The sequence below is a fragment of the Echiichthys vipera genome, assembly GCF_963691815.1.
Source record: "Echiichthys vipera genome assembly, chromosome: 3".
Taxonomy (NCBI): Eukaryota; Metazoa; Chordata; class Actinopteri; order Perciformes; family Trachinidae; genus Echiichthys; species Echiichthys vipera.
Genome location: NC_139828.1, coordinates 9074973 through 9101874, shown reverse-complemented (window position 1 = coordinate 9101874; position 26902 = coordinate 9074973). Strand labels below are relative to the sequence as shown.

Here is a 26902-nt window from a genome sequence, read left to right as displayed (position 1 = left end):
TGAAACTGATCAACAAATAGCATACTAATATGTAAGGTTTGTGAGGGATATCTGTGCTGCCCGTTCATTATTAATTCACATGTAGCTTACACGCTCCAGCGCACAGAGTGCCTCGGCGTGACGGCTCTGGCAGACCGCAGCCCGGATGGAGGCAGTTCAGAGCGCACGGCTGATAGTCGTAGAGGCTCGGCCTGGTGGTTAATATGGAATCTTTTTCACCGAGCGAACTGCCAAATGGATTTGCGCCGGTGGAAAAAGCAGCCGTGTAGTAGCGTTAATTAGAAAAGCAGTTTTTACTTCGCCGTCCTTTATGGCTTCTGGCCCCGCGGACGAGGAGGGAAACACGGAAGGCGTTTCATGGAGACTCATAGGCCCGGCCGCGGCGCTCTCCAAGAAGCGCTGCCGTCTGATGTACTCCTCCCTCGGCCACGACTCTGATGTCTGCCTCTTCTACGTGAAGGGGGAGTTTTTTGCCATGGATGCTCGCTGTGCACATTCCGGTAAAGCCTCAACGCATCCATCGCTCCTGTTAACCCTTTAGCTTCTCTCTAAAGGCAGAATAATGCAATTTCATAATACGCGTATTCGACATAATGTAATGTAAATACATGCACCTCTATCAAAACATGAGCATCTGGTTTATTTATCCTTCGAGTGGTAGTGGACAGTATATATGAGAGCCCCCTGCTGTCACGGAGCTTTATCAGTTTCACATCGTGTAACCAAGTCTCCAAAATCACACGTTCCTAGAAAGGAAAAGAGCAAAATGGATTTGTTTTGAAAGGACGAAGCTATTAACCATTTCCTGTGTTTCCCAGGTGGTCCTCTGTGTGAGGGGGACATTGAGGAGGCTGATGGAGTCCTGCAGGTCTTCTGTCCCTGGCACGACTATGACTTTGACCTCAGAACTGGGAAGTCCGGGACCTCCTTACAGGTCAGTGATGACATAAGTCCTGACTGTATTATCTTGTTAACAAAACAGTCCTGTCCCAGTATGTCCCAGTATACAAATACATCATATAAAATGTAAAATACAGTAGTGAAAAACATCATAAAGACCTCAAAAGATGTCCATTATATCAAGTACTCAGTGTCGAACCTCTAAACATGAATACAACTAGGCTACAGCTCACATTAAAACTTCATTGCATCCCTAGCTTCACTTACAGACTACACCTGGACACTGACATGAACATTTGCAGCAATGTGTTGACAGATCATCCACTTCTATTAGATTTAGAAATTATCGCTGATTGACACGGTATGAGAAATCAAAACTCATGAGTCAGAGTCCAGATTATATTCCCCTTTTGTTCTGTGAAGCAACTTTCCTTCCCCCTGCTCTGTTGTTTGCATGCAATGAACAGTCCAAACAAGAGCTTCACTTTCCATAAACATCACATCCTCTTTTCCATTAATCATTGTTATAAACTGTAATTTCCCGTGCACATCACTGTGATGTCAACTGTCAGGCAGAACGAGAAATATAAAAACAAATACTCTCCTGAGTTTACAGAGAAGGATTTTCAACATTTTGAACTTGTGAAAAGTGACATGAAATACACTGTGAGCTCACGATAGTGTGTTTCGTCCTGCACGTCCTGGGTTTACGATTAACCGTTTATTACATTTTGAATGCAAACAAATATGAAACAAGGACATTAAAGGACAATATACACACATATAAGACAATCAACTAGCAAAAGCATAACAATTACAATGCAACAAATGCAAGGTATTTAAGCCCTTTGTTTGTCTTTAAGGGCCATTAATGTAGTAAAGACATATTTCCCGTTTCAAATAATACCGTTCCATCCTACCCAGCAAAGACATGCTGCCACCGCACCAAGCAGATTCTGCCAGTCTGGGACTGATGGTGCATGAGCTGACTTCCATTATTGAACAGTCTCTTACCCAACATGATAGCGATGTGGACCCATTCAGTATGTATAGAAGTTATGTTACTCATGGTGGACGGATCCCCCAACAGGAATAGAGGAATGCAAAAGGGAACATCCTGGCCAACAGTGTTCTGGATACGTTTGTGAATTGATTACCAAAAGTCCTGTGACTTAGGGCAGTACCATAAAACATGAGTTAAGGTTTCATCATCAGGGCACTTGCACTTGACCTTATACAGTAGCACTTATGTCTTCTTGTTTCGATTTTTACAGCAACAAGTGTATGAAGTGAAGCTGGAGGATGGCAACTTGTATGTGAAACACGCCAGTCACCTCTCCTTAGAGCCTTTTCCTGCGGATCAGAAGTTGAACAACCTCAGCACGACTGCCTCATCCTCCCGCCCTTCGTGAGACTGCTGCACAGGTCTATTTATAAGACTTGTTCCACAAACCCAAGCCATCTGAAGCATTCCTAAGCCTTATCTGTCATTTTCACAGACCGTTTCTCCTTTGATTGCCGTGAGCTCAGGGCGATATCAAGAGGATTGTTTGAAGAGGACATGACATCATGAAAATGTTTCAGAGTTTGTCTTGCTGCCATTCCAGGTAGAGACTCATCACACGCACTGAACGACCTTGATAAGACATCAGACAGTAGCAAACATCCAACATGAAAAACATAATATTATTATTTCTGATGGTAATATTAGTGACATATGTATTGAAGGTTGTTGTTTCTTTTCATTTGAGCAATAGAATTTGCATATTTCATTCATTCATTCATCTTCAACCACTTGTCCCTGTCGGGGTCGCGGGGGTGCTGGAGCCGATCCCAGCTGACATCGGGTGTGAGGAGGGGTACACCCTGGACAGGACGCCAGTCTATCGCAGGGCACATAGAGACAAACAGAGACAGACAACCATTCACACCTACAGGCAATTTTAGAGTCATCAATGAACCTAACACAAGCATGTCTTTGGATTGTGGGAGGAAACCGGAGAACCCGGAGAAAACCCACGCAGACACGGGGAGAACATGCAACCGTGTCGCCCAGAATTTGGGGCGGATATGTAATCCATTACATATTTTGTTAAAACCCACTAACCAACAAAGTGCATCTGAAAATCTTAAACATTTTCATCTAATTTCTTGTCTTGTTGTGCTTTTATGCACTAGCTATAATCGTCATTTCTGTTTTGGCATACTGAAAAAAGTCTCCTAAATGTTTCCTCTAATTTAAATCCCAAATTATTAATTTTCAAAAATCCAACCATGATTGCAGTGTGGGGATGAATTCCCGTGCAGAAATGAAGCCTTTGTGTCATGTTACAGGTGGTAGGAGACATTCAAAAATATGCAACATGCAGTCATTTCTAAATGCTGTTCACATGGACAACATGAATAGTGCAGTTGAGTCAAAAACAAAGATTATCATGTTGATTTCTTTTGACAAAATATGTAGATTTGAATTATCAGTTGTGGTATGTTTGTAATCTTGAGTCATAACTGACTGCCAGTGCGTTCCAGTAAGTAACACAGGTCTTTTATGAGTATAAAGCTTCCACTCATTTCAGTGGAAGAATATGTATAACCATGTAAAGTAAAAGTGTGATGACAGCTTCTGTCAGCGTTACTAAATTAAACCGTCTTGTGGTCATTACAACCAATTATCCTCTTTTATGTCTTCAACAGGCGTCACCTGAGGCCTCAAACTCTGAAACTCACAGACGAGCAGTCACGCTTACTGAGTTGTGACCTTTGGATAAATTTAGACACTTATTCCAGTGATGTCACGCAGAAGAAACTCCCTTTCAGAATTTATATTTCTGGACCGTTTTTTCTTTTAACCCAAATAAGAGTTCCAGCAAGTAGAACACACATGAAGGGCACTGCATTTATGATTGGTGACAGTCCCGGTGTTAAGACGTCTCCATCAGCATTTCTCTCTGTTCCTAGCCTGTACACACACAGGTTCGTCTGTTACTGACGCATGGGACTCAAAAGAAATGGTTAGCAAGGCGCCGGAGGAAAGTTCACGACCTGAAATGCACCATTGACTGAAGAAAAATTTGTTTTTGTAGCTCTGTGTGTCTGTGTGTGTGTCTCTGTGTGTGTGTGTGTGTGTGTGTGCGTGCGTGCGTGTGTGTGTGTGTGTGTGTGCGCACTGATGTGAGTGTGTTTTCGTTATGGTGAGAGCAGTCATTCACTTTATTTTCTGTCAGTTCCATTTTCTGGCAGAGGTGCAGAGCCCAGTCAAGAAGGTGTCAGTGACAGTGTGGCTCAACACTCTCATTTTCCCTCCTGCTGTGATGCCTGCTGTGCAACTTTATTACAATAATAATTCCACTGGATAAAAATGTCTCTTGGGTGCGCCAGATGTTTTTCTGAGTGTTATAACTCACCACCTGGAGGGATAATGGGCATACACAATGGAGATGCAGCTATCGTGTGTCTGTAGAAAAGTGCAAGTGAACATTTAGGATTTTACGCAGGTTACATTTTTATATGTTGACCTTACATCTTGTGAGTCTCACTGAGAGAATCAGCATTCATGTCAGCCTGTTGCTATATGTTTCCTTGAAGTTATTTCATGTGCTAATTTCAATGCATTTGTTTCTTGTTGGTGAATTATGTATCTATTAAAATTGTCTGCAGACTACATACACTGTAAACTTAAACACATTTAATTTAAACGTATCACTTGTACTTTAAGCTGCTCTTTTTTTGTTTTTTGTTTTAAAAATGTACCTTTTTTCACACATTTGTTTTAGTACAGCTGACATGCATTATATTGTTTAACTCACAAATTAAATTATGTATGTTAGCACTGGTAACACTGGTAAAAGACTTCTTTTTTCTTGTCTTCAGAAATGTGGAATTATTTAACTTTTAATGCTTTTTCAGTGCGTCCTGATTCATAAAACGACTGAGAAAAGAGTATGAATCTTAAGGTTTACACAAAATCATTTATTTACAGTTTCTTGTTCGTACAATAATAGTACATTTCATACAATAAACAATTTACACATAAAAACCCAATTCAGAGAGAAAGGAGATTGGCATCACCATGCAATACGTGTTTACAGAGTATTATTATACAACTCTCTTTGTAGACTTCAGAAAGTGGTGGCAAGGTTAGAGGATGACCTCCTGAATAAATTATGATCTACTGGAGACCAGCTGGACTGCACTGATGAGTGAATGGATGAATGTGTTCATGCATAAATTACAGATACATTCTTGGTGGTTTCTGGTAGATTGAGATTCTTTTCTACAAAAAAACAACCCAAGTTTAGCGTGCATGCAAGACTTTAGTACGGCTACTTCTGTAACAATAGTATACTGTTTGCTTTTAAGGAATAGTTTGACGTTCTTATGCACTTGTTAATTTATTTGCAGAAATCAGGTCTTTCATCTCATCTAACTTCTGCAAGAGAAGGAATAAGCTAATTTTCCAAAATGTCAAACTATCCGTTAAAGGTGTAAAACAAAAATATCTAAAACTCCTTCAAGCCATGTTCCTGATATTAACATCCCCGTAAAATGAAACGGCTGCTACCGCTACTGCCAATTTAATGAGATAAAAATCTTTCCATGCAATATGTTTTATCTGTTGCATTCAAGCTTAAACTCCCTTTATTTGATCCTAAAGACTTTGGAAACTTTTCCTGAAGTCATTAAACCAAACAATACAGAGGTTCTTAGATGTCCTTTGAAGTTCTCCGGAAGACAAAGTAACCTTTTGGAGAGCCATTACTTTCCCATGCAACGACTTACATAAAGGTTTACTCAGTCTATTATTGTTACCTTGTCCTTCAAGCTCCTCTGATAAGTTCTCCTCATGAATAAGCCAATTCCCCTGTCAAAGCTTTCTCCTCGAAAAACCTGCATTCTTACATGTGCAACCACTTTCCAACCCTGAGATTCTGTAAGTGATGGACTGTGAGGCCAAAGACCACTAATATTTTCCCTTCCTTTTTTCCGTTTACCAAACAGTTCCCCAAAAATGATTAAATCCATCACTAGATAATCTCACTCGTGTCTTACTCTTGATGTCTTTGGTCTAACATTTCCTTCAGTTGCTCTACAGCTGCTGGGCCTCCTCAGCTGACCTCACACAACCATTGCATTTTTATAAGACTTATCTCTATCCACACCTGGATTCAATCATCCTTTTTTTTTTTTACAGGGTGGATTCTACGTCTGCTGCGGGGAGATGTTTGTTTTCATCTGGAGATCTGAACTGTTGAGTTGTGGACGGCCCGCACTCCTGTGATTAGAGAGGTCAGTAATAATGTTGAAGGTACTGTGTGTTGTCACCCTTTATTACTGTGTTTTTGAGTGTTCTCCGGAGGGTGCTGCTCATAGTGCATAATGGAAAGAGATTGTTTTTTATGCGGGGCCAAGTACAAGTGTAGGGTTGCAATGTATGGTTTTCATTTATACATCTGTTGCACATTCAGAATAAAACTTGAATCAGGCTTAAATTGAGTTGCCTGTATAGTGGGCTAGGTGTCAATAAATGGTATATACAGTATGTTTGACCATAACCCTCTTGGGCCCACTATCTGGTTCATGACTAAACTTCATCCTGTGTATGCTGGAAATAACTTGTTTGACTGTTTGTGAAAGTCTGGGTCAAACTGAATATGTAATTTATTTTCTAATTAACAGCAGGCTTGTTTACTTGCCAGCCTCTCCTGGTTCCTCCATGGACCACCGCCGCCTCTATATGGTTTAGTTCAGCTTGAAGAGCTTTTCCCATGGGCCTGCGAGTGCTCGTTTGGCAGATTAACAAATGTGGTTCTTCTCTAAAAAGTTCCTTCCTATCCCCAACTTCAATTTAATGATCCTAATCTTGGTTATGACTCTAATAATCTGTCTCAATAGCTATAGTATCAAGATGTATACAGTAAATTTGCTTATAGTGTTACAATGACAGGATTTATGAAAATGTGGTTAGAAATTGAAAGTATCACTTTAATTATCGCTCGTGTAAAAATCCTACAGTGGGTTTTATTAATGGGAAAAAAGGCTCCACAGAGTTTTAACTCCCCCTGAGAGGATTGCTCTCTGAAGTTGAAAAGATAATTGCGGTGGTGTACAAATTGTAAAATCTACTGAGTCATGCAGCAAAGTATGAAAAGGTTAATAGATTCTACACAGTTCAGAGAGTTGAAGAATGATTACATAGCAGTTCAATTATTTGCTTTGAATGAGTCCTGTGCAAGATCTCATGCAGACACCTTAACCACGCTTTGTGCCACACGTACTGAACGAGTTCTTCTTTCACCAGCAGCACTTTTTGTGTGTACTGCAATACTTTGTTACATGCTGATCTTTAAGAATTCTTAAGTTAAATTATATAGTTATTGCACTTCAAGATACAACGGCAGCTCACAAGCACATTACCCAACAACAATATCAAAAAAGTCAATTTAGACCCTGAACCAGCTTCTGTAATGGTGTAATGATGAGATATTTGGGAATATTTATTTAAATAATGTTTTCTTTGGTGATGCTAGTTTGGAATGTGCAGAGGACAAAAGGAAATTATGTCATATTTCAATCCACCATCGTCCTTTTAAACGGTCTGCCACTAGTGAGATCCATGCTTGCGTTGGCGGGGCCCTCATCTTGCACATTCTAAGTATGTGTGAAAGGACGTTTGGCTGAATCACAGTTGGCAATGTGGCATGCTAATGAAAAACATTAAGAAGCATGACTGAAAACATCCTCCCTGGGTGGCATGCCTCACCAGGCTGCATATGTCTCTTTTGCCTCCCCTTAAGTGGAGAAACTTTCTCTGTTTGTAGAAGATATGAGGATTCAATGTCTGCTGCGGACATCAATGACCTCAAGATGGTTTATTTCTGATCTTGAAGGGAAGTTCAGTGGAAAGAAACCGTCAATTATGAAGTGTTTGAGGCCTGGCGTAGTATTTATAGGTTTGGTTTCACCTCATGCGTTGAGAGACATATGCAAAAAAAAAAAAAACACCACACGGAAAGTGGAATGCCACAAATTAGTTACATTCCCAAACATGAATATAGTCTATTCATACAAACAGTTAGACCAAAGCTAATTAAGAAAATGCCAGTCATTACGTTACAGAAAGCGAAATGATTCATGTCTTTTAGGAGGAAAGCAAGAACTGCATATACCAAACCCTTCAAGTAAGTATACTGGTAAGTAAATTATGATTTTTGCTGAATTGCTGTCTGCCTGAGTTTTATGGTTTCCATCATCATGATGGAGTTAATACTCATCAACAGACAGGGAACTTTTTCTTCCTTGATTTGATGACATCATATCAGTCTCGACAGAAAACCTAGAAGTGAAAAAGGAAAGGACATTTAAATAATTCTGATATTACTGTAATTTAAATAAAGACACCTCAAATTACCTTATCTTAACCTACCTAGCTTGGAATATTTATTGCCGTTGCTGTGTGCGCATGGAAGCTCTCCTTCTGTTTGTAGAGCTGACTCTGCGACTCTGGGTCCTGCCCTGCTGCTCTGAAGGATAGGCCACCACCTGGGTGGTTGATCTCTGCACCTGCAAACCCTCCAACTCCCTCATGTCCCTCCCCATCTGAGACAGAGTCTGACCTGGGTTGGTCTGCAGACGCTGGAAAAGGCTCTCTCTGTTAATTTTCCTCTCTGGACAGCTAAAGGTCAGTGCAACTCCAGAGTCTGACTTCATCTCCCTGGAAAAGCCATCAGATGTGCCATCAAAGCAGCGGCCTATAGCAATCTCCTTGGCCACCCTTGGGTTCTGGTCTGTGACTGTGTAGATGCCATAGTTGTGTCCCAAAGGATCAACAGGGGCTAGCATTGTGAATCCGTGGGACTCATTGTTTTGAGCAACGGGTGGATGTTTGATCAGATACTCTTGTAGGAGGCTGTTGGTTCCAGTCCTGCGACAGTTCCCCTGTGGAAGGACTGATATGATGGATCTGTCTACCTCAGCTTGATCAAACAACATGCCGCTGCATTTGAACTCTACACAGGCTGCGGAGGTGTTGGCCTCTCTCATGTCCCGGGTACTGCGAATGTCTCTAATGCCATAAAGTTTGCCTTTTGTTTCCCGGTGTGTTCCTCCCAGATTCTTGGACCTGACCATCACTTCCTTCTGTCCATGGATCTTGACCTTGATGAAACATGCTCTGAACTCCTGAGGATTAGGCCACCAGGACAGGTAGTCTCCTGTCCAGGTCGTCAAATCACTCTCCTCAAAAGGGACAACATTATATTCATACTTGTCCTTTTCCACTCTGAAGAACCTGAAATGATTTGCATTAAAAGGGGCATTTTCACAACCTAATAAATCCTTGTATGGATATATTGGTCCATTGGTCTCATCAATATTATTTTGGTTAGGCTTTGCCAAATTGATTCTGAATGCTGTTTTCTTAAGAGCTGAATCCTCATGGTCTGAGCGCTGGTAGTCTATTTTATCCAGATATGGCTGAGACACTCCAATGATGTTTGGATTCATCTTTGGGGAGGAAGGAGCTGCCTCAAGTTCTTCCCCACCTATCATTGCTGTGACATAAGCTGTGTAAGCATCGGGCCTTTGGGCATCACAGAAAGCTGGTAAACAGGCCCCGTTGGATCCAGTTATGACACTGTCGAAGCGTCCCCATGCCCTAGGATTAGAGGAATAACCAGGTTTGGGTTCCAAGTTTATCAAGCTGATCACAACACCCTCCATCTGTTCACTAGCTATGAACTTGTCACTCATATAGGCACGGACTTTGACATAGCAGCGTCTGTTTTCAGGCACGTCTAAATTGAAAAGCCTACGTTCTCTGATCTCCATGTTGCCTATGAGGAATGTGCGCTCCTCTCGTTTGTTCCGCCCATGACCACCAGTAGTTGTTGCGGTATAGGAGAAGTCACTCTCCTCTTCCCAGACTCCTGTGTCTGGGTTTAAAGACCACAGTTTCATTTTGGGAATGTGCTCTTGCATTTTGACATGTTGTGTGTCAAGAAGGACTTGAACAGCTCCAGCTCCAAGTACCTCCTTGTTGGTCTCATCTCTGAAATCCACAGAGAACATGCCATAGGTCCTCAAAGGGAGCATGTCACCCTCATCGTCCACAAAGTTGAGATCGCCAGGGGTCGCGGCCGCCGTGGTGATATTTCTTGGGTCAATGAATGTGACACTGGCTTTCACAGTTCCCTCATAGATTTCTCCGTTGTCTTTGTGGAAGGAGTTGGGAGGAATAACCAATTGTCCAATGGGGTCTTCCCCTTGAATTTCTCCCAGAATAATAGAGTTGGTTTCTCCTGCATTGATATCAATTGGTGTCTTTTTTCTCATCACCTTCACATCGTGGTAAATGGACCCACCTTTCTTATCAAGGATGAACACCTTAGGAGTGTCAAGAAACTTCTGGGTGGGGTCAACAAAATTTACCACTAATCTCTGTGTATCAGGAGTAATTTGCAATGTGAAACCTCCTTGGTATCCAGTGGTTCCCACCCTCTCTTTACCAATGTAGATGTGCCCAAAACGTAGAGGCTCATCATTGTCAGCTGTGACCACTCTGCCACGAACCAGCACAATGGGCTGCAAACACTTCTGACAGCCGCATTTTGTCACAGCACGGATAGGAAGGCTGTAGCTCCCACAGTCAATGACTCGACTTTCCATATTTTGGACACCACAGCAGAACCCAGTTCCATCACTGCAGCGCATATCAAAGTCTAGGGAGCCAGCACATTTGCTGTGAGGGCAGCGGCCAGCGTTGTAGTGCATGGAGTCAGTCCCGGGTTGAACACAGTCCATTGGCAGTCTGATGAGGTGCGTCTCAGGGGTGGAATCGCATGCTGGCTTTCCTTTTGCTGTGAATTAGGAATAAAAGTACATTAGACTAGTGTTGACACAACACATATAAAAGATTAGTCATCTAATACATAAAACATGAAAGATTTCAAAAGCCTGTCAGAACTGTTGGTAAAATTGTGGATACTGGATATATGGATATATGTATATATAGTTGCATATCATTGCATGTATGGAATAAGACAAGTGTATAGTGAATAATCTTGAACTTGCCAACTGAGTATTCAAAAGATGATGTTTCTGCTTTCACACATGGAGGCACATCATTTATTTATATACACGCACACAATGTCTGCATGGCCTGAAAGTATCCGTGAGTGGCCAAGTTGGACGGTGAAATGTGCATGAAAGAGTAATTAGACATGAAGTTGAAGAGAACGTTTATTTACCAACCATCCAGATGGGAGTGGGAAAGAAAGAATTATAGTTCACCAAGACATTGGCAGAATACTCAGTATGCATGATATCATAACTGAGTTTACAGACAAGTGTCCTTGTTAAGCTCCCAGTCTTAATCAAAAGTAAGTTGAAAATTGCAGACACATTGAGCAGTGATGTGATTTGTATGAAATACCATCACTGTACTGCTGATGGCTTTACCAACAGGGCTTTGGGTTTCCTTTAATGATAAATAATGTAAGTTTTAGTCACCTATATGAACTGTGGCTAACACATTTTATTGAAAATCATGTGAGAAGAAACTGTGCTGTGTTAAAGGGATGAAGGTGTTGTCTTGCAACAGCATCAGCAGCAGAGTGCAGGGACTTGTCCGTGGCAGTCTTCCATGATCACCTTGTTCATTAACCTGCAGCCTGGCTAACAAGCAAAGGGCCTCATGCAAGAACCACTTGTACGTACAGATTTGTTCTTAAGTGGCTTGTACTTGTGATTTAAACGAAATTGCCAAGAAATTGCTTTTTTCTCGTATTTAAAAAGAAATGTTGCTGTTATGCAAACCAACGTTTTTCAGCAGGTTGTATATTTCATTACTTTAAAGCAAAAACTGTTTGAAAATCCAATATAAGTTATACTTCATAACTATGTTGACATTGAAGTGTTTGACTCTTCAATATGAACTATAATATATAATCCATACTATAAAATAACATCATTATTTTAAATTGGCTATGGATGTTGTTGATGTTAACACTACAATATCAATATGAACATCTCAAACTGAGATGTGCAAAACGGCTTAAATATTGGACCCCTCCCATCATTGATTGACTTTTTAGTTTTAGTTTTTTAAGTCATTTTCATATCCATCTCTTCTCAATTCAGTGATCCTCATGTGACATGGCTTAAACAGCACTCATTATCTTTCCCATTCTTTGGCTTTAGCAGGTCCCTTAACTCTGCTGCTGATGCTGTAGAAATGATTGACTTTACTTTATAGATCTCCAAACTTCAATAGGGTATATGAGCCAGGACGCAGCCTTATATGGTAATATTTGGGCATTACTTATGCTAATTTATGATTCTCAAGGACGTTCATTTACGCACAGGTGGCATTCATCACGTTTACGGAGGTAATTTTACACAGTTATCTGAAGTTTGCTGAAACAGAAGTGGTCGACTCGTACAAGCCCAACTTACAAAAACAAATGAGAGAAAGTTAAGAAGAGAATACCAAAATGTTGTTGCCCAATCTGTAGCTCTCCCATGCGGGTGTGGAAAAGATTACTTGTCTAACTCAGAGAGAAAAGAAACAGGATTTATTGACAATCTTGGATTTTGCCTAAACACTGGATGTTCTGGAGAAATTGGGTTTGAGGTTTTACAGTATCCAGAGCCATCTCTCACACAATAAAGCATCTTAGCCTAGGAAGCCGTAGCTTCAACCAATGTCAACATAATAAAAATGTACTGCAAGCACAGCCAGATTGTGCGAGACTGATATTTTTATATTCCTAATTCCACTGCCTGTAATGTGTTTTTTCCAATGACAGACAGTCTATTGACTGACTTTCCCCCTCTCTCAGTTGTAGGACACTGTGGTTTTGTTTGAATGCTCTTTATGCATGGTCATGGCTCATGGATGACTTGGTTGGAGCTTAGTGCTGACATTCCTCTTAAAGTGTTTATTCAAACTCCGAGGCAGCTGCTCTTTATCCAGTAAAACAAATTGTGGTTGGTTGCTTTTTGTCAGTGGTTTTACTTGAATCCGTGTAAAACGTTGACTAAACACGTCATTGGCGAACGCACTGGGATAGCAGCCATCCTGAGCTATAATCCCTGTGTGCCGCTTTCATCATAGTCAATTATTTTCTCTCAAGGCTGATGATGATGAATTACAGTTTACATCGCATTGCTGTGCCACTGACTAGAAGGAAGCTTTTGTGTTTCTGTGACTGTGAGAACAAACCAAAACAGAAAAGGATTTTCTTTTTGTTCCAATTTCGCACTAATATGTGTCATCAAATCTGCCCTCAAACCAGAGGATTCATTTAAGACAAACAGACAGTATCTTTAACCATGGGTATTTATCAAAGTTGAAACATCCTAAGATCTACGGTGATCTTGCTTTCAGTAAGAGAGCCAAGACTATTTTTATACATACCAATCACAGTGAGGAGGGCTGGAGAGGACTTGATGCTGCCTGCAGAGCTGCTGGTCTTACAGTAGTACTGTCCTGACTGCTCCGGCTTCAGGCCCCACAGTACAAGGTCCTCTTCATACTTGTACACCTTTCTGTCCAGCAGAGTCCCGTTGTGGTACCTTGAAAAATAGTTATAGAAATAGCAAAATAAAGACAATCTTTTTTAACTTTTCTCTTTAAAAAAGATTGTTTTTATAAAATCTGTGTAAAACGATGCTGAACTGATTAACAATTTATATTAACAATGGACCTAATAACTAATGTGAAAGAGGTGCTTGTAGTGATGAACCAATGCATGGAGCAAATCACCCAATTCCCCCTTTAGTGTCTCTAAAAAGGCTCTGATAAACCGACTGTATGCTGCCTGCCCAGCAACTGGTAAACATAAGGGATTATTTAGCATCTTAAGAGACATTTTTCTCAGGGCCGGTTGAAGACTAAAACGTTTTCCAAGTGCCTGATAAATGATACTTAAAAGAAATGATATTGGATTTTTATGGACCTCCAAATATAAATTGTAAAAGTAATTACTCTCTTGCGAGCTGTTTCTGTGATTAATAATGTGCCAACCCTAGTGTGCTTCTCACCAGTAGTATTTGTCAGGTGTTGGCGATCCCGTTGCCTTGCAGCAAAACATCACCCGTCCACCCTCATAACGCACTTTGTCCTCGGGGTGCTTCACGATGTATGGCTTTTCTGCGGAAAGTGGAAAAAAACAAACCATCAAGACCTTCATGTGACTGTTGTAAATGGTCCAGCAGAGTTTTGAGACCTCATAAAATTCAGTCAAGCGTTACACTTTTTTCTCAAATCAGCCCGTTCTTCTGAAAAATTATTGTTAAGGGGATTACTCTTTCGAAAGCAGCACAGGCCTATTTTCATTTGGTCTCATTGCAACCATGCAAGTACAAGTCTTACAGAGCCCAGACTGTTTGTGTTGTAGCGTTGTCAATTTTCTGTTTTCTACTGTCTGAGAATATGATTTATATACACTGTATTTATTAAGTATTAGTAATTACTGGCTCTGTGGAATAATAATAATGGGTATCAGGAAACTCTAACTTGAATATGAAAATGATTAAGGAATAGCCAACAATATTTTCATTCAGTTCGGTTCAATTGAAACAGACATCAACAAAAAAAAGAAAATTTTATTAGCACTCACCGGCTGATTTAAGAACAGCCCGTACCCAGGACAACCCTGTGGTGTTACTGGAGGTGGAGACGGTGATCGGGGAAAACTTTTCCTTCCTGATTAAGATCAAGGTCGAGCTGGAGGAGCAGATCCCTGTGAGCCTGAACTGACCTTTGGCATTTGTACGGGCACGGATCACCTTGGGCTGGTTGGCCAGTGCCACCCAGGCTCCTGCCACAGGGACACCCGTCACACTGTGGACTTCTCCATGCAGCATGTGGTCGTCACACGTACACTGGCTGCAGTCCTCAGTGGGGTGGCCCTCGGAGCACACAAGCTGACATTTTGCTGTTGGGAGAAAAACTTGTGAGCACAGACGGATAAAGACACCATTGCAAAGAAAGCTGTCACAGCTCTTACCATGAAGACTCACCGGGGCATGGGCTCTTCCCACACTTCTGTATTTCAACAGGACGTCCAGTACACTGAACTGTCTCTGAGGTCCTCACACAGGTCCTCCTCCTAATCCTGCGACCTCCACCACAGGTCGCTGAACACGTTCCCCACCGACCCCACAGACTCCATTTGGCTGAAGGCACAGGGAGATGGGAATTATGTGAGTTTTGAATATAGCAAGTAATGCTATGTTTGTGGTCAATCTCTTCATTAATTCTGCCATTCAAACTTCATACAGCAATCTAATGAGAGTTAACTCTTGTGCATAGACGACCTAAAGGATTATAATTATTTGTTGTTAAATGGTGCAGTTTCCTAGACCAAGTCCATTTGCTTTTGTCTGAAATGGGTTTGGGGATAACGATGACCTGGACAAATGAGAATATTCACAGGCTCTGTGCAGTTACACAGTATTGTGGGCATAGAAAGTAAGATTTAATTAATTAATAATGAATTAATAACAGCAATTGAAAGATCGTTGATTACAAGCAGCACAATCAAGACCACTTGAACTAATGGTTAAAGAGTTCTGCTCTGTGGGTAGCTGTCTGAAACCATACAAATGAAAATGATTTTCAATGTCAGAATCAATAGCAGAACTTAAGTTTATGATTTAACAATCTCTTGCATTTCATACAAGGTCGATATTTTATCTGATTGTTCTATGATATACAAGATGTATTGTACTGTACATAGCTGTTTAAAGCAATATGGTATTTTACTCTTTATTCTATTAACCTTTCACAAAGGAGGTCAAAGGTTAGGGTCAAGTATAGAGAAGCTATCTGGATCTTATTTCACATGCACTTTAATCTACTTGTGTAACTTAAGGTATTGGGAAATCTAAAATGGTGTGATTCTCACCTGTACATGGAGGGTTGGAGCACTCCCTTCTTTCTGAATGGTGCCCCTGGCACGCTGGCACCAACAGAAGAGGCATTGGCTGGGTGTTCACACACTTGCGCTGGCGGACTTGGATGCCTACGTCATTACAAACCGTGGTTGAACAGGGACCCCACTCACTCCAGTCAGTCCAGTAGCTCTGCACTAGACACACACATCAAAGAGCAGGGTGTGAAAGCTGGCATTATGTGCTGCTGTTGGCAAGCACAATCAGGAACAGGATGTTGCAAACACATCATTTAAGAGTATTTATAATGGGTGATTCGTCCCTCTAGCCAGTGATTACATGCATGCATTTGAAAATGTGTATTTGTTCAGGTGTTTGGCCAAATGTTCATATCTGTGAAGTGACTGCTTGAGCAGCCCTGAGCTGCTGTCATCAGTGCTACCTGGGGGACACTGAAAGCGGACATGGTAGTTGGAGCAGATGCGGCCTTGGGGCTGTTCCCTGTTGATGCACCAGAAGCCTTTCTCCAGACTGGAGTGAACCACTTCCCCGGTGTCTGCCGCCGCTACCCAGTCTGTAGTGCGAGCCTCCATGGCTGTGGGCCGAACACAAACCCTCTCCCTGTAATAGAAACGTATCGCCTCCAGGCGCTCATAGTCTCCATTCCCTCCAGGATGGTCGATGTTGAACCAAGACGTCCACTCTGTCACGCCTGGAGGCAAGTGGAGGGAAGAAGGGGTTAGAATGGAAAAAAGTAAGAAAACAATTCTCAGGTAGCAGTAATAAGGAAAGGGGGGGAGGGGGTGTTGGAGCTGGTCTGACATGGAGGGGAGGCATGGGTCAGAACCAAGAAAAGGCAAGAGGCAGAAAAAACAGCAGGGATGGGTTACAAACTTTAGGAGGAGATCTGTTACCACAATTTGAAACTGACTTCATGCACCCAAGGGAGCTTTGCAATGTCCAGGTTCTTTCCAAACCTCTTTGGCTAGACTGATGAGGCATATTGTCTAGTTTTTTAGTGTGCTACGTGTTCTGAAACCTGAGCATTTCCTCTGGAGAAATATGAGGAATTCGAAACAAAAGAATGTATTAGCAACAAACTGATGATTCACTTTCTTCACAAAGTAATGCATCAAGTTCTCTGGTGGACTGTTGGTGCACGGAGGCTATGAGACAAACTAATACTGCTGTTCTTTTCTTCAAATACAAAATTAATGTTACGTCATTAAAACTTCTGCTTCCACTGTTGACCGTGTTGATAAGTCAGAAAATCAGCAGGTCAATAAACAACTTTACTTTGCATTGTTTTCAGAGCACGCGTGTGCATTTATCTCGTTCGTCTCACACCCTTCGACTCCTGCCGTACAACCAGTTCTTAACAATGCGGCTGATGGATTCAATACCTGTTGTCTGCGTGTCAGTGAACTCGTTGAAGGCCACTCTCCTGCTCCTGTCTGACTGGCTCCTGGTCCTCACAGGTCCTACAAACAGGAAGAAAAGACATCTAACTAAAATGGCAGAAGTCTAATTCTTTCTGTCCTTCGGTTTTAATCTCATACTTGGACAAAGACCCAAGGAAGTGCAGTGTTATGTGTGAGCTCTTGAGATCTACAGGGCAGATTTATTAATATATGTCATGTACACACCGTGTGGGGTACAGAGAGAGAAAGGAACCCTATTCACTCTTCCCTCTGTAGTTTGCAGTACATTCAGCAATGCAACTTCTGTTCCTGGGAATATCCTGGTCCCAAACAGCTACCTGTTAGCAAATTATGCATATATTCTAGCATTGCTACGGAACCCAACCCCTGTCATGGCAGATGTGTCGCTCAGGACCCAGAAAGCATCATGTAGAGTGTATTTGGATGAGTAGTTATCGAGAAATGCATCTTACATTTCCTCCTTATTCCCTCAGAAGCCTTACTTTCAGCTGATTATAACATAATACATGAAGCCAATATAAGATATTCCATGGTGTGAATGTATTTTCAGTGTTAAATGTCATTAACAATTATGTTTTTGTCAGCACTGAAATTGGAAAAAAAGGAACAAAATAAAGTGAATCAAATCAAGTCACACCCTTCAGTACAAAATCGGATTTAGCTCTATAAAACTGTGCATTACAGTTATTCCTACGTCTGTATGCACACGCACACACAGTCTGTGCACATTTTTCTCCTTCACAGCATGAAGGCTCTCCTAATTACACACCTTCCCGTTTCCATTATTTTCTATTATCTCCATTTTTTCACTTTGTTCATTTTAGTTACAGGCCTTCTGTCCTCTTCATGAGCTGAAACAAGGACTACAGGTTTCTGGGGTCTTTCCTCTCTTGCAAGCTTTCCTGAATCCAGTTTCTTCTTGCCGCCATTCTTCTCACTGCTGCTCCTCTTACTTCGGCAAAACCCCCCACCCAAACTGCGAAATACCCTCTCCATCCATCATCCTTTGTCATACCTCTTTTCATCCTTCATCTTATTCCCCTCCCTCCCCCTCCGTCGTCCTCCAGTCCTCCCTTCTCCTCTTGATCCATCAACAATCAGCCGCTGTTGAGGATACTAATCAAGCTCCAGCTGTGACAAATCAGGGCATGCATTCATCTGTTCGCCAGCGGCCGAGCCAGAAAACTTCACTTTAACTCGCTCCATCACCTCTCACACATCACTCAGACAGACACAAACACACACACACACACACACACACACACTTTGATGCAGCAATTTGTTAGCGATTTCTTTTTTCAATCTTAATGATATATGATTATAATGTATACACATACCATGCAAACACATACAGCATGCCTTTATCACTGAGTCATTCTTACATCATCTTCATCTTTCATGCATGTACTTGCACACACGACAGCACAACAGTACAACAGTTAGGATCGGATAAGGCTAATGTTGCCTTGTTAGAAAGCGGCAATCTCCGAGTTTGAAAAATGAAGTCGACATTGAAGTGCCACAAAGTGCTGTTCCTCGAATGGACACTTGAGGCTGGCTCCAAAAGTGATTCAATCCCTATAGACCCTCATCTTAAAATGCAACTTTACAACAGAAATAAACATGTTTACATGTTTTGCTTGGCAGCTTTGAGTGACAGATGGCTGCCGTCACACAAGACTGTAGGCTTCATTCGGCCCTCCTCCGCTCCATCCACACTGCACTTTAGAATTAGCAGGCGGCATCAGGCATTGCCAAGATGGAGATGGCCACTGTGAGCCGCCCCCTTTGAGCTTCGTTTCGGCTCTTCAGAAAAAAAATCAGTGAAGTCACAGAGACCTCGTCCATCAGGGGTAAAAAGTTATGTTTTAAAAACGTCAGTTGTTTGCTTGACATTTCATCTCTGAGTGGGAAAGAATAAATGCCATGGTCTGTTACAAAAAGTAGCTTATGCAGCCTCAGTGTGTGTGTGTGTGTGTGTGCAAGCACTTAGCACTTTAGGAGAGACACCGTTGAATTTACGAGCCTAGAATCCCAGCACATGGTCCAGTATCGACTCCAGTCCACACTGGTTTTTTTGACTCCCCCCTTAAGTCTTTATTGTCATACCAGCACATTTCTTTTCAGCCATTTTGATATATTTAGCAAAGAAGGCTAACAGCTCCACATATAAAAAGATCCACTGTCCAAAAATGTATTACATAGGTTTTATGACCGCTGACCCTCATGTTTGTTAGTTTTTATGCCCCTGGCTTTAAAAAAACATTGATAGGTTTCCATATCGACTTTGACTCTCTGATACACTGAAATAGCTGGATAGACAGAAGCAAATGCTTTCACGCTGATCTGCTGGGCAGATGTGGCTCTGCTTGCAGGTTTAGTTTAGTAAATCAAATAGTTTTTTTCATTCTTCTCCTTTTGTCTCTTGAATTCTGTGTCTGTCCTGATTACATTTTAAAAGGCTGTTTTTCTGCCTCTGTGGTGGTATCAGCATGCTCTAATGCTCAAGGTAAGCATGTGGTGAGGGGACACAAACAACCCCTTGGTTTCACTGAATGAACACTGACTTCCAAATGTGTGGCTTATCAACTATTCTCCCCGCTCTGCAGTGCATCCATTTGTTTCCGAGATTTTTATTTTTTGTATCTTGTTACATAACATTTTGTCCTCGCTCACACCTAAACAAAAGGGAATTCACCGCACAACCATTTGGCTCCTGATTATCATTTCAAGATGTTTGACAATGAAAACTTAATTGTTTGCTTTCATCACCTGAGTTCTTTATTCCATTCCCTCTCATGATTGGCATGTTCTGAAATAACAAAAAATATCCTTAACCTTTAAAAAGCAAACCGTTCTCAGAGTTTTATTAGGTGAATAACCATTTTAGAAAGTTAACAGAGGAAACTCAGATTAGCTTCAGCAGAATGCAAATGCTGCAGTAGTGACCTCAGCTCTGGCCAGTGTGAACTGGCCCGGTTCTGGTGGACTCAGAGAGCTTTTTGTGCTTTTGAGTGGCATGTTAGCACGGTATGAATTTTAAAAGCCGGGAAATTTTATTGGGGCACTGCTTCATAAGGCTGGTATGGGAATTTACCTCCTCAAAAAGCACGTTTTTTCGAGCCAGAGGGAGCAAGGTTAGAACTTATTATTTCCTCTACAGTGCTAAAGTAATCCACCTCAAAGTGCTCCGCTGGTACAGTATATCTTGGTTGTCCTTCTTCATTTGCTCTTGGTTTGTTTTTGTGCTTTGTTGACACATCTTCTTACAATTTTCAGGTTCACAGCTAATGTAATAGAAACAAGAAGTCCTCCAAAGCGACAATATGTTCTTCATGCCCTCTAGAATGACACATAAAAAGAATGGTAGCCTTTTATTGTCATCCTATAAAATACAACCAAATTAGGAGCGCCACTCCTGATCAGTGCAATAGAGGACATAGGAAAGACTTCACAAGACAACTTAAGCAAATAAAGTTCCACAGCTGGCACCACTGGTTCAAACATAATAAGTAAGATGTATATATCCAATGTAATTTGCTCTATAATAAATGTAAATATGGATAGAATGTGGATTTAATTATTGCACTAAAAGTATACAAAATTAATATATACATTAGACTCTTTAGGATGTAGTTATGGCACTAGAAAAACTATATTGATGAAAATTAAAAGTAAACATTTCATTGGTAAATGCCGTTTTAATAAATTAACTTTTGATAATTAGTTCAAAAAGGCGCCAAAGCTTGGCTCTTAAAAAGATGGCCAACATATTGACCATGAGTATTTCAGTAGTAGTTTGTAGGATTTGAGAGTGCTTATGGCACAGGGAAAGGCTGGTGGTCCTTTTTTTTCAGGTGAAGGAGATGTCCGGGAAGTCCTTTAAAATGTTTTGGGCGCTGCTAAGGCTGCAGGAGGTAGAGACGTCTTTCAGGGAGGACAAAGGGCTGAAGATCATCTGAAGAGCTCTCCTGTCTGCAGCTGAGCAAACGGGTTGACCACGCTGAGGTACTGTAGTTGCTGCTGTGCTTTCTTAACAACGCTGTGGTGTTTGCAGACCAGGGGAGGTCCCCAGAGATATGAGTTCAAAGTCATTTTAAAGTGGGAACCTTTACCACACAGTCACTCTTCACACAGTGAAGAGTGAGGCAGGGTCCGCTCTTTGCTTCCCGACGTCAATAATGATTTCTGTTTTTTAGTGGTGTCCATTGCCATGTTGTTCACTGAACACCACCCGACCATAGTGGTGTCATCTGCAAATTTGATAATGGTGTTGGAGTGGGTCTGATTGAAGTAATCGGTACATAAAGCACAAAGCAGTGGGCTCAGTACACAGCCTTGTGGAAAGTTGGTGCTAATGGTGAAGATGGTGGAGGAGAGGTGGAGCTCAGTTTGTGGATGGTTTGTGAGGAAGTCCTTTATTCAGGCGCAGGATGACGTTGTTTGTCTGTGTCAAATGTTGACGCTGTGTAATGATGTGACCACGCTTATGAACAGGTTTGTTAAGATTTCAGCCCAAGCACAACATGCACTCATAGAAGTTATGATGACAGAAAAAGAAAGTGGAAGTAGGGTGGAGGAGGTGGGAATGAATGAACAGGTCAACGAAACATTGGACTTGAACACGGGAGACTGCTGTTAGTTTCCTGCTTCTAACCACGAGTCAACATTGGGGTTTTCTTTCAAAGCATGACCACGATTATTCCTTAACCTTAACCACGTGTTTATTACTGTAACCATGACGTTGAAGCTCTCCTAACCTTAACAAAGTGCTTATTTTAACCCAAAAAGCTTCAATGTTTCAAGACGAACAACATATTTTATATTTTAATAAGGAAGATTTGTTGGAAAATGAGTCAGGTTAGGGAACTCATCGTCAGGGGTACAATAATAAACGTGGTTAAAGTTATGGAATGACCGCAGTCAAAACAATGTTAACTGTCAGTTAGACACAGGAAGCAAACATTGGCTCCTGTGCCAATGGCCCAATGGTCAGTCGACCCATCCATTCACACTGACCTCCTCCCTACATGGACTTTGTCCCTGTAAAACAACATCACCTGACTTCATCCTTTGCTCGCGTCATAACTCCTACGGCCGCTAGAGGACTTTGTCACTTGAACGTCACTTGCTGAAACAACTTGATGCTGCCGTTCTTCTCCGGAGGACGTTATTGCCTTGTGGGTTTGGTTTTGTGCTTTGCTCACAAATATTTTTATGATTTTGACTTTTCACAGCTAATGTAGTGAATGCACATACATATGTATCACTTTTCACCTTGCAGTTTCACCTTTGACTTGAAGCCTGCCATGTGGCGGTTATTATAAACCTCAGACAGCCTCGCTGTGACCCTCATAAACTACGGACAAGGTAACAAGATATATTATAGTGGCTAGTTAGCATATCTGTTCCACGTATAGCCACATGGCAAGCATGTGAATTCCAGACTATGGTAGCAACATGTCTGAAGCATAGCTACTGGATTACTTTGTGTCCCACACTGTAGTCGTGGTCATACTTACCCTCTCTGAGGCTGCCTTGACAAATGTTATCCTTATTTTAGAGGACTATCTTTGGATTTTATGATTAATGTCAGTGGTTCATTCTGGTGTACTTATAGTCAGGCTCAGTGGCGGATTAAGGTGGTCAGGGGCCCCTAGGCTACTGTTTGTTGGGGCCCCCCATATTTTTAATCACACTGTTAGGAAAAAAAACACTAGAACAGAAGAAGAGTCTACAAAAAATCCTGTCAATATAGGAAATGTCTTAGTAGATCTTGGTTCCACTGTTCATTCATTGTTGTGCTTTTCTTTTTTGTGCTCCACTATCACATTTACTTTCTGAAATGTTGCTGCATTACTGTCCAATAACATTAAGTGACATTGTGACGACAAAACTGACTTTATGAACTCGGCCACATGATAGCAGCTGAATGGGTAAATGTGTCCCATATCTATCCAACCAGTGAATTAATTGTTTTTTATTTTTCTAAGGGCCCTAATAGGAGGCATGTTTTCTTCCCCCAGTGTAGTACATTATAAAAATTGAAATAGTCTGGCCAATCCAGGCCCCTCCACACCTGCAGCTTAGGCCAGCCTGTGCATTAATCCGCCTCTGGTCAGGCTAATTCTCTATTAATAATCACCAGTACATTCGCAAAAGACAGCCTCTCCCAGCTTCACTTTCTGAGTGGGCGTTTTCTGCCGTCGCCAGAATCTAATAAAAAAGCTGCTGAAGAGAGGAAGAGGTGGAGCGAATACGGGACTTTATGAAGTTGCACCCTGAATGGTTTCAGTCAGATTAGAGATGGCTGTGCCAGATGTATGTTGGCAGAGGGACAGGGCTTAAATAGAAAGTCTGGATCATGTTCATAATATTACAGATCCCTACAAGAAAGAGAAGACGTAAAAGCACCATCCTTCCCCCCTTCTTCACATTATGTATCCCCCGCTAAGAGAACGAGGTTGTACAGTATTTGTCGATGAAGTCTAAGACTGCAGGATTTCACGCTTGAATTCAGTGATAGAAAAATGTGTTTTTCTAGCTCAGTGTGTGTGTGTGTGTGTGTGTGGGGGGGGGGGGGGGCTGCGTATGTGATGATCTGTTTGCCATGTCATATGGAAGCTGTTTATGTGTTTGGCTAGCTTCTTAGCTGAGGTGTATGTGGTTGCAAGAGGAGTCTGCTTTTTCTCTCTGCATCTATGTCTCTCTTTAAAAAATCCAAGTCCAATTTCTTAAACATCTGTAGCTCATTAAAATTGACAGTTTTGTCCCTGACATTAACTAATGATGCACATCAACCACATGATTTAAGGATTTACAAAGGCGTTTTCTCCCTGATGCTATTAAAAACACGGTTGGGCAGAGTTTCGATGATTTCTGCATCCAAAATATCTGGAAGTCCTTGCATGAACCTCTGCACGTGTGCACAGGTACAGAGCCAGGAGCTGGAAATAGCTCAACTGAAAGCAGCTGATTAAGCCTGCAATAAATAATATATTGGCATACCCACATATGTACACATCAATAGAAGAAATATGTGAAATGGCTTGAAGGCTGTCATTAATGGGAATCTGCGTGTTTTTCTTTGATCCATTGTAATCCCTATCTAAGTCACTAAAGTCAGCTGGCCAGACAGCTCTCTTTGGAGCAGACAGTGGTCAGCATCTGGAGCACTAGCCCCCGTGCCTGCCTCACAATGGCCCTCCAGCTGTTGCCCACATACACCACCTAGCTTAGCCTGACATTTATACAACAGTGAGGAGAGGAGAATATTGAGAAACTCTGGTTAAAGAGAACATATGCTCATTTCCAGAGTCATAATAGTATTTTGGGTTTCTACTAGAGCAGGTTCACATGCTTTAATGTTTAAAAACAAATGCTCCATTTTAGTGCCTGTCTCTTTAAGACCACCCTCACTTTCTTGGTCTTCTGCATCAGCCCTCTCGGCATCTCTGCATCGTCACTGCAGCCGGCGAATGACTGTAACAGTACTGTAGAGGCACTTTCTACCTATATATAGTATAGTTGTGACATCAAAACTATACAGAAGTCCTGATGGCTTGTTCAAGGACAGCTTCTGAATACAGGCTGTGTGAACTTCTCTGTGTATTGAGAATTTCGATACTTTCATAGTGTTTATATAGCACCTTGGCCTGGTTAATAATTAAAAAAGACATGGAAATCTCACTTGTTACAGTGTTCCCCTCTGGTTAACTCTGAGCATTCAGAAACAGTTGACACCTCCAAATAGGAAAACAGCTAAAAAATCTGTAAGTTCTAAGGTGTACGGAGAGAGTGACAGAGAACAAGGCATGGAGAGAGCTTTTGATAGATGGCAGAAAGAAATAGGTAGAACGGCAAACGGAGGGGTTGTGATAGAGTGAGGGAGAGACAGATGTGGGGGAAGTATTTGTCAAGAAATTCCCGAGTGAGACAGATTATAAAGAAAAGAGGAACAGATGAAGACAAATGACATTACTTCAGTGAATGCAGCACTCTGTGCTGAGACCATCAAAGAAGGAAAAGGGAAAGAGTGACATACTGGCCAAGTTGACAGGGGAAAGAGGTAATTTTACCTGTGCTCTTTTCCCTCCTTTTATTCCACTCACTTAGCTGAGCACAGACCCAGCAGGTGGGTCGCTTGGTTTGTCATTATTGCTACTTGTTTCCAAGGTGACTGGGTTTATATCTGGTAAGACTGAAGGGACTGTGTTTGAGGGTGAAGTTTGGATAAAATGCACCTTAGTGTAACTGTGCTGCTAAAGGAGCAAGGCACAGAGCGTAACATTTTACAATCCATTTAAAGGCCGGCATTCACTCACAGCTGAAACACAGCAATCTGAATCCCCATTAATACATTTACCTTCTTTCTTCATCTAACAGTCTCGGATATACTCAGCGGGAAATGGCACAAAACCACATTTACGACTCCCAGTCCGACAAGATGTAGAGACTGATGTATTCACACTCGTTTGCTTTTATGAACTGTTCCCTTTCTTTACAAAAATAAAAAGTTAATGTGGAGCCGCTGTAATGGGGACAGAAAGTGACAGCTTTGGAAACCATGCTGCTGCGGGTGTCATTCAGAGAGAGAGTGGAGAGCTTTCTGGTGATAAAAAATGTAATTTGGGGTCGGGGGTGGACAGACCATCAAGGTAGCTGTCAGTTCACCACACTGAAAACTGTCGATTAAATTGGCAAAAAAAAGTAAGTTTGAATTGGCTCTTCGGGGCGTTAAGGCACTCTTTCTTTTTTTTTTAAAAGCACCAGCTACTGTTGTGCAGTTTGTCAATATGAAATCAAAGTGTGTCCCACCAGAACATTTAGTCACAGCAGCACTTTTACAGTCATCAGCGGAGCTTTTTCTATGATTAAATTCAATCACAGGGAACTCCTCCTCCTCCTCTTAACCTCCTCTTCTATCACCACGTGCTGTTGATTATTCTGGTGGTGAAATGTGCTTCTTACTTAACAATAGAGATTAAAGACTACTGAGGCGGTCTATAAAATAACACACACACACACACACAGCCAAACACACACCCTTATCACATGAGCTCACCACCAGAGTCCTCCTGCTCTAAAATATCCACAGGGAAATGCCGTCAACTCAGAGAACTCTGCAGTTATGTCAGTTGTCGTGCACATGTGTGAGCCCCTATGATTACTAAAACTGACAAGGGAGATGAAAAATAGAAGAAACTCAATCATGAAATTGGCTGTTTGGTCTCATTTTGCTGGATATTCTACATTGACAGTAATTTCCCTTTGCATGTGTTCTGGCGTACTATCTTTGAAAATAGCAACAATAACAGTTTAATTGTCAGTCTTCACTTACCTTGGCACAGAGCCACTGAAGCCAGGACAGACAGCAGGACTGCCACCTTATTTAATTCCAACATGGTACCACGCCTACAGTTACAGATGATTTATCTGATCCTCTACACAATTGACATACATTTAAGAAAAAAAAAAGTTGACGATTCTTCAAATAAAGCTGAGAGTAGCCGCTTCAGTTTGTCAGGTGTGAGTGATGCTGCTGGTCAGAGCAGAGCTGCTGCTCTTTTCTCATGTGAGTTTAGTTGCTGAGTTGGAAACAGGAGTTTTTAAAAGAAGGGGGCATTGGAAGCGCACAACAATCCAGCCCCTCTCTGCTCACCATT

General features: G+C 41.6%; 2 protein-coding genes across 2 annotated transcripts; one reads left to right on the top strand and one right to left on the bottom strand.

Annotated features, from left to right (window-relative positions):
- Positions 1 to 310: 310 nt before the first annotated feature.
- On the top strand, positions 311 to 2497 carry LOC310945324 (Rieske domain-containing protein; the record flags this gene model as incomplete). Its single annotated transcript, XM_083911380.1, has 4 exons — positions 311 to 500; positions 819 to 934; positions 2175 to 2325; positions 2400 to 2497. 3 exons carry the CDS (start codon positions 311 to 313, stop codon positions 2310 to 2312), a joined length of 444 nt encoding a protein of 147 aa, XP_083767506.1. The 3' UTR covers positions 2313 to 2325; positions 2400 to 2497.
- Positions 2498 to 4889: 2392 nt separating this feature from the next.
- Positions 4890 to 26770, bottom strand: cilp2 (cartilage intermediate layer protein 2). The gene is made up of 10 exons (XM_083911259.1): positions 26578 to 26770; positions 17199 to 17276; positions 16238 to 16507; positions 15810 to 15992; positions 14923 to 15078; positions 14520 to 14837; positions 13942 to 14050; positions 13316 to 13473; positions 8324 to 10754; positions 4890 to 8233 (listed from the first exon to the last, which is right to left on the bottom strand). Exons 1-9 carry the CDS (start codon positions 26639 to 26641, stop codon positions 8338 to 8340), a joined length of 3753 nt encoding a protein of 1250 aa, XP_083767385.1. The 5' UTR covers positions 26642 to 26770; the 3' UTR covers positions 4890 to 8233; positions 8324 to 8337.
- Between the last annotated feature and the right edge of the window lie 132 nt (positions 26771 to 26902).

Excerpts from the sequence above, each read along its gene's own strand:
- cilp2 (XM_083911259.1), bottom strand. The coding sequence starts at position 26,641 with ATGTTGGAATTAAATAAGGTGGCAGTCCTGCTGTCTGTCCTGGCTTCA. Across the intron at positions 15,079-15,809 it reads CTCCAACCCTCCATGTACAG|CCAAATGGAGTCTGTGGGGT; the intron begins GTGAGAATCACA and ends CTGTGCCTTCAG. Across the intron at positions 14,838-14,922 it reads TGGGAAGAGCCCATGCCCCG|CAAAATGTCAGCTTGTGTGC; the intron begins GTGAGTCTTCAT and ends TTCTCCCAACAG.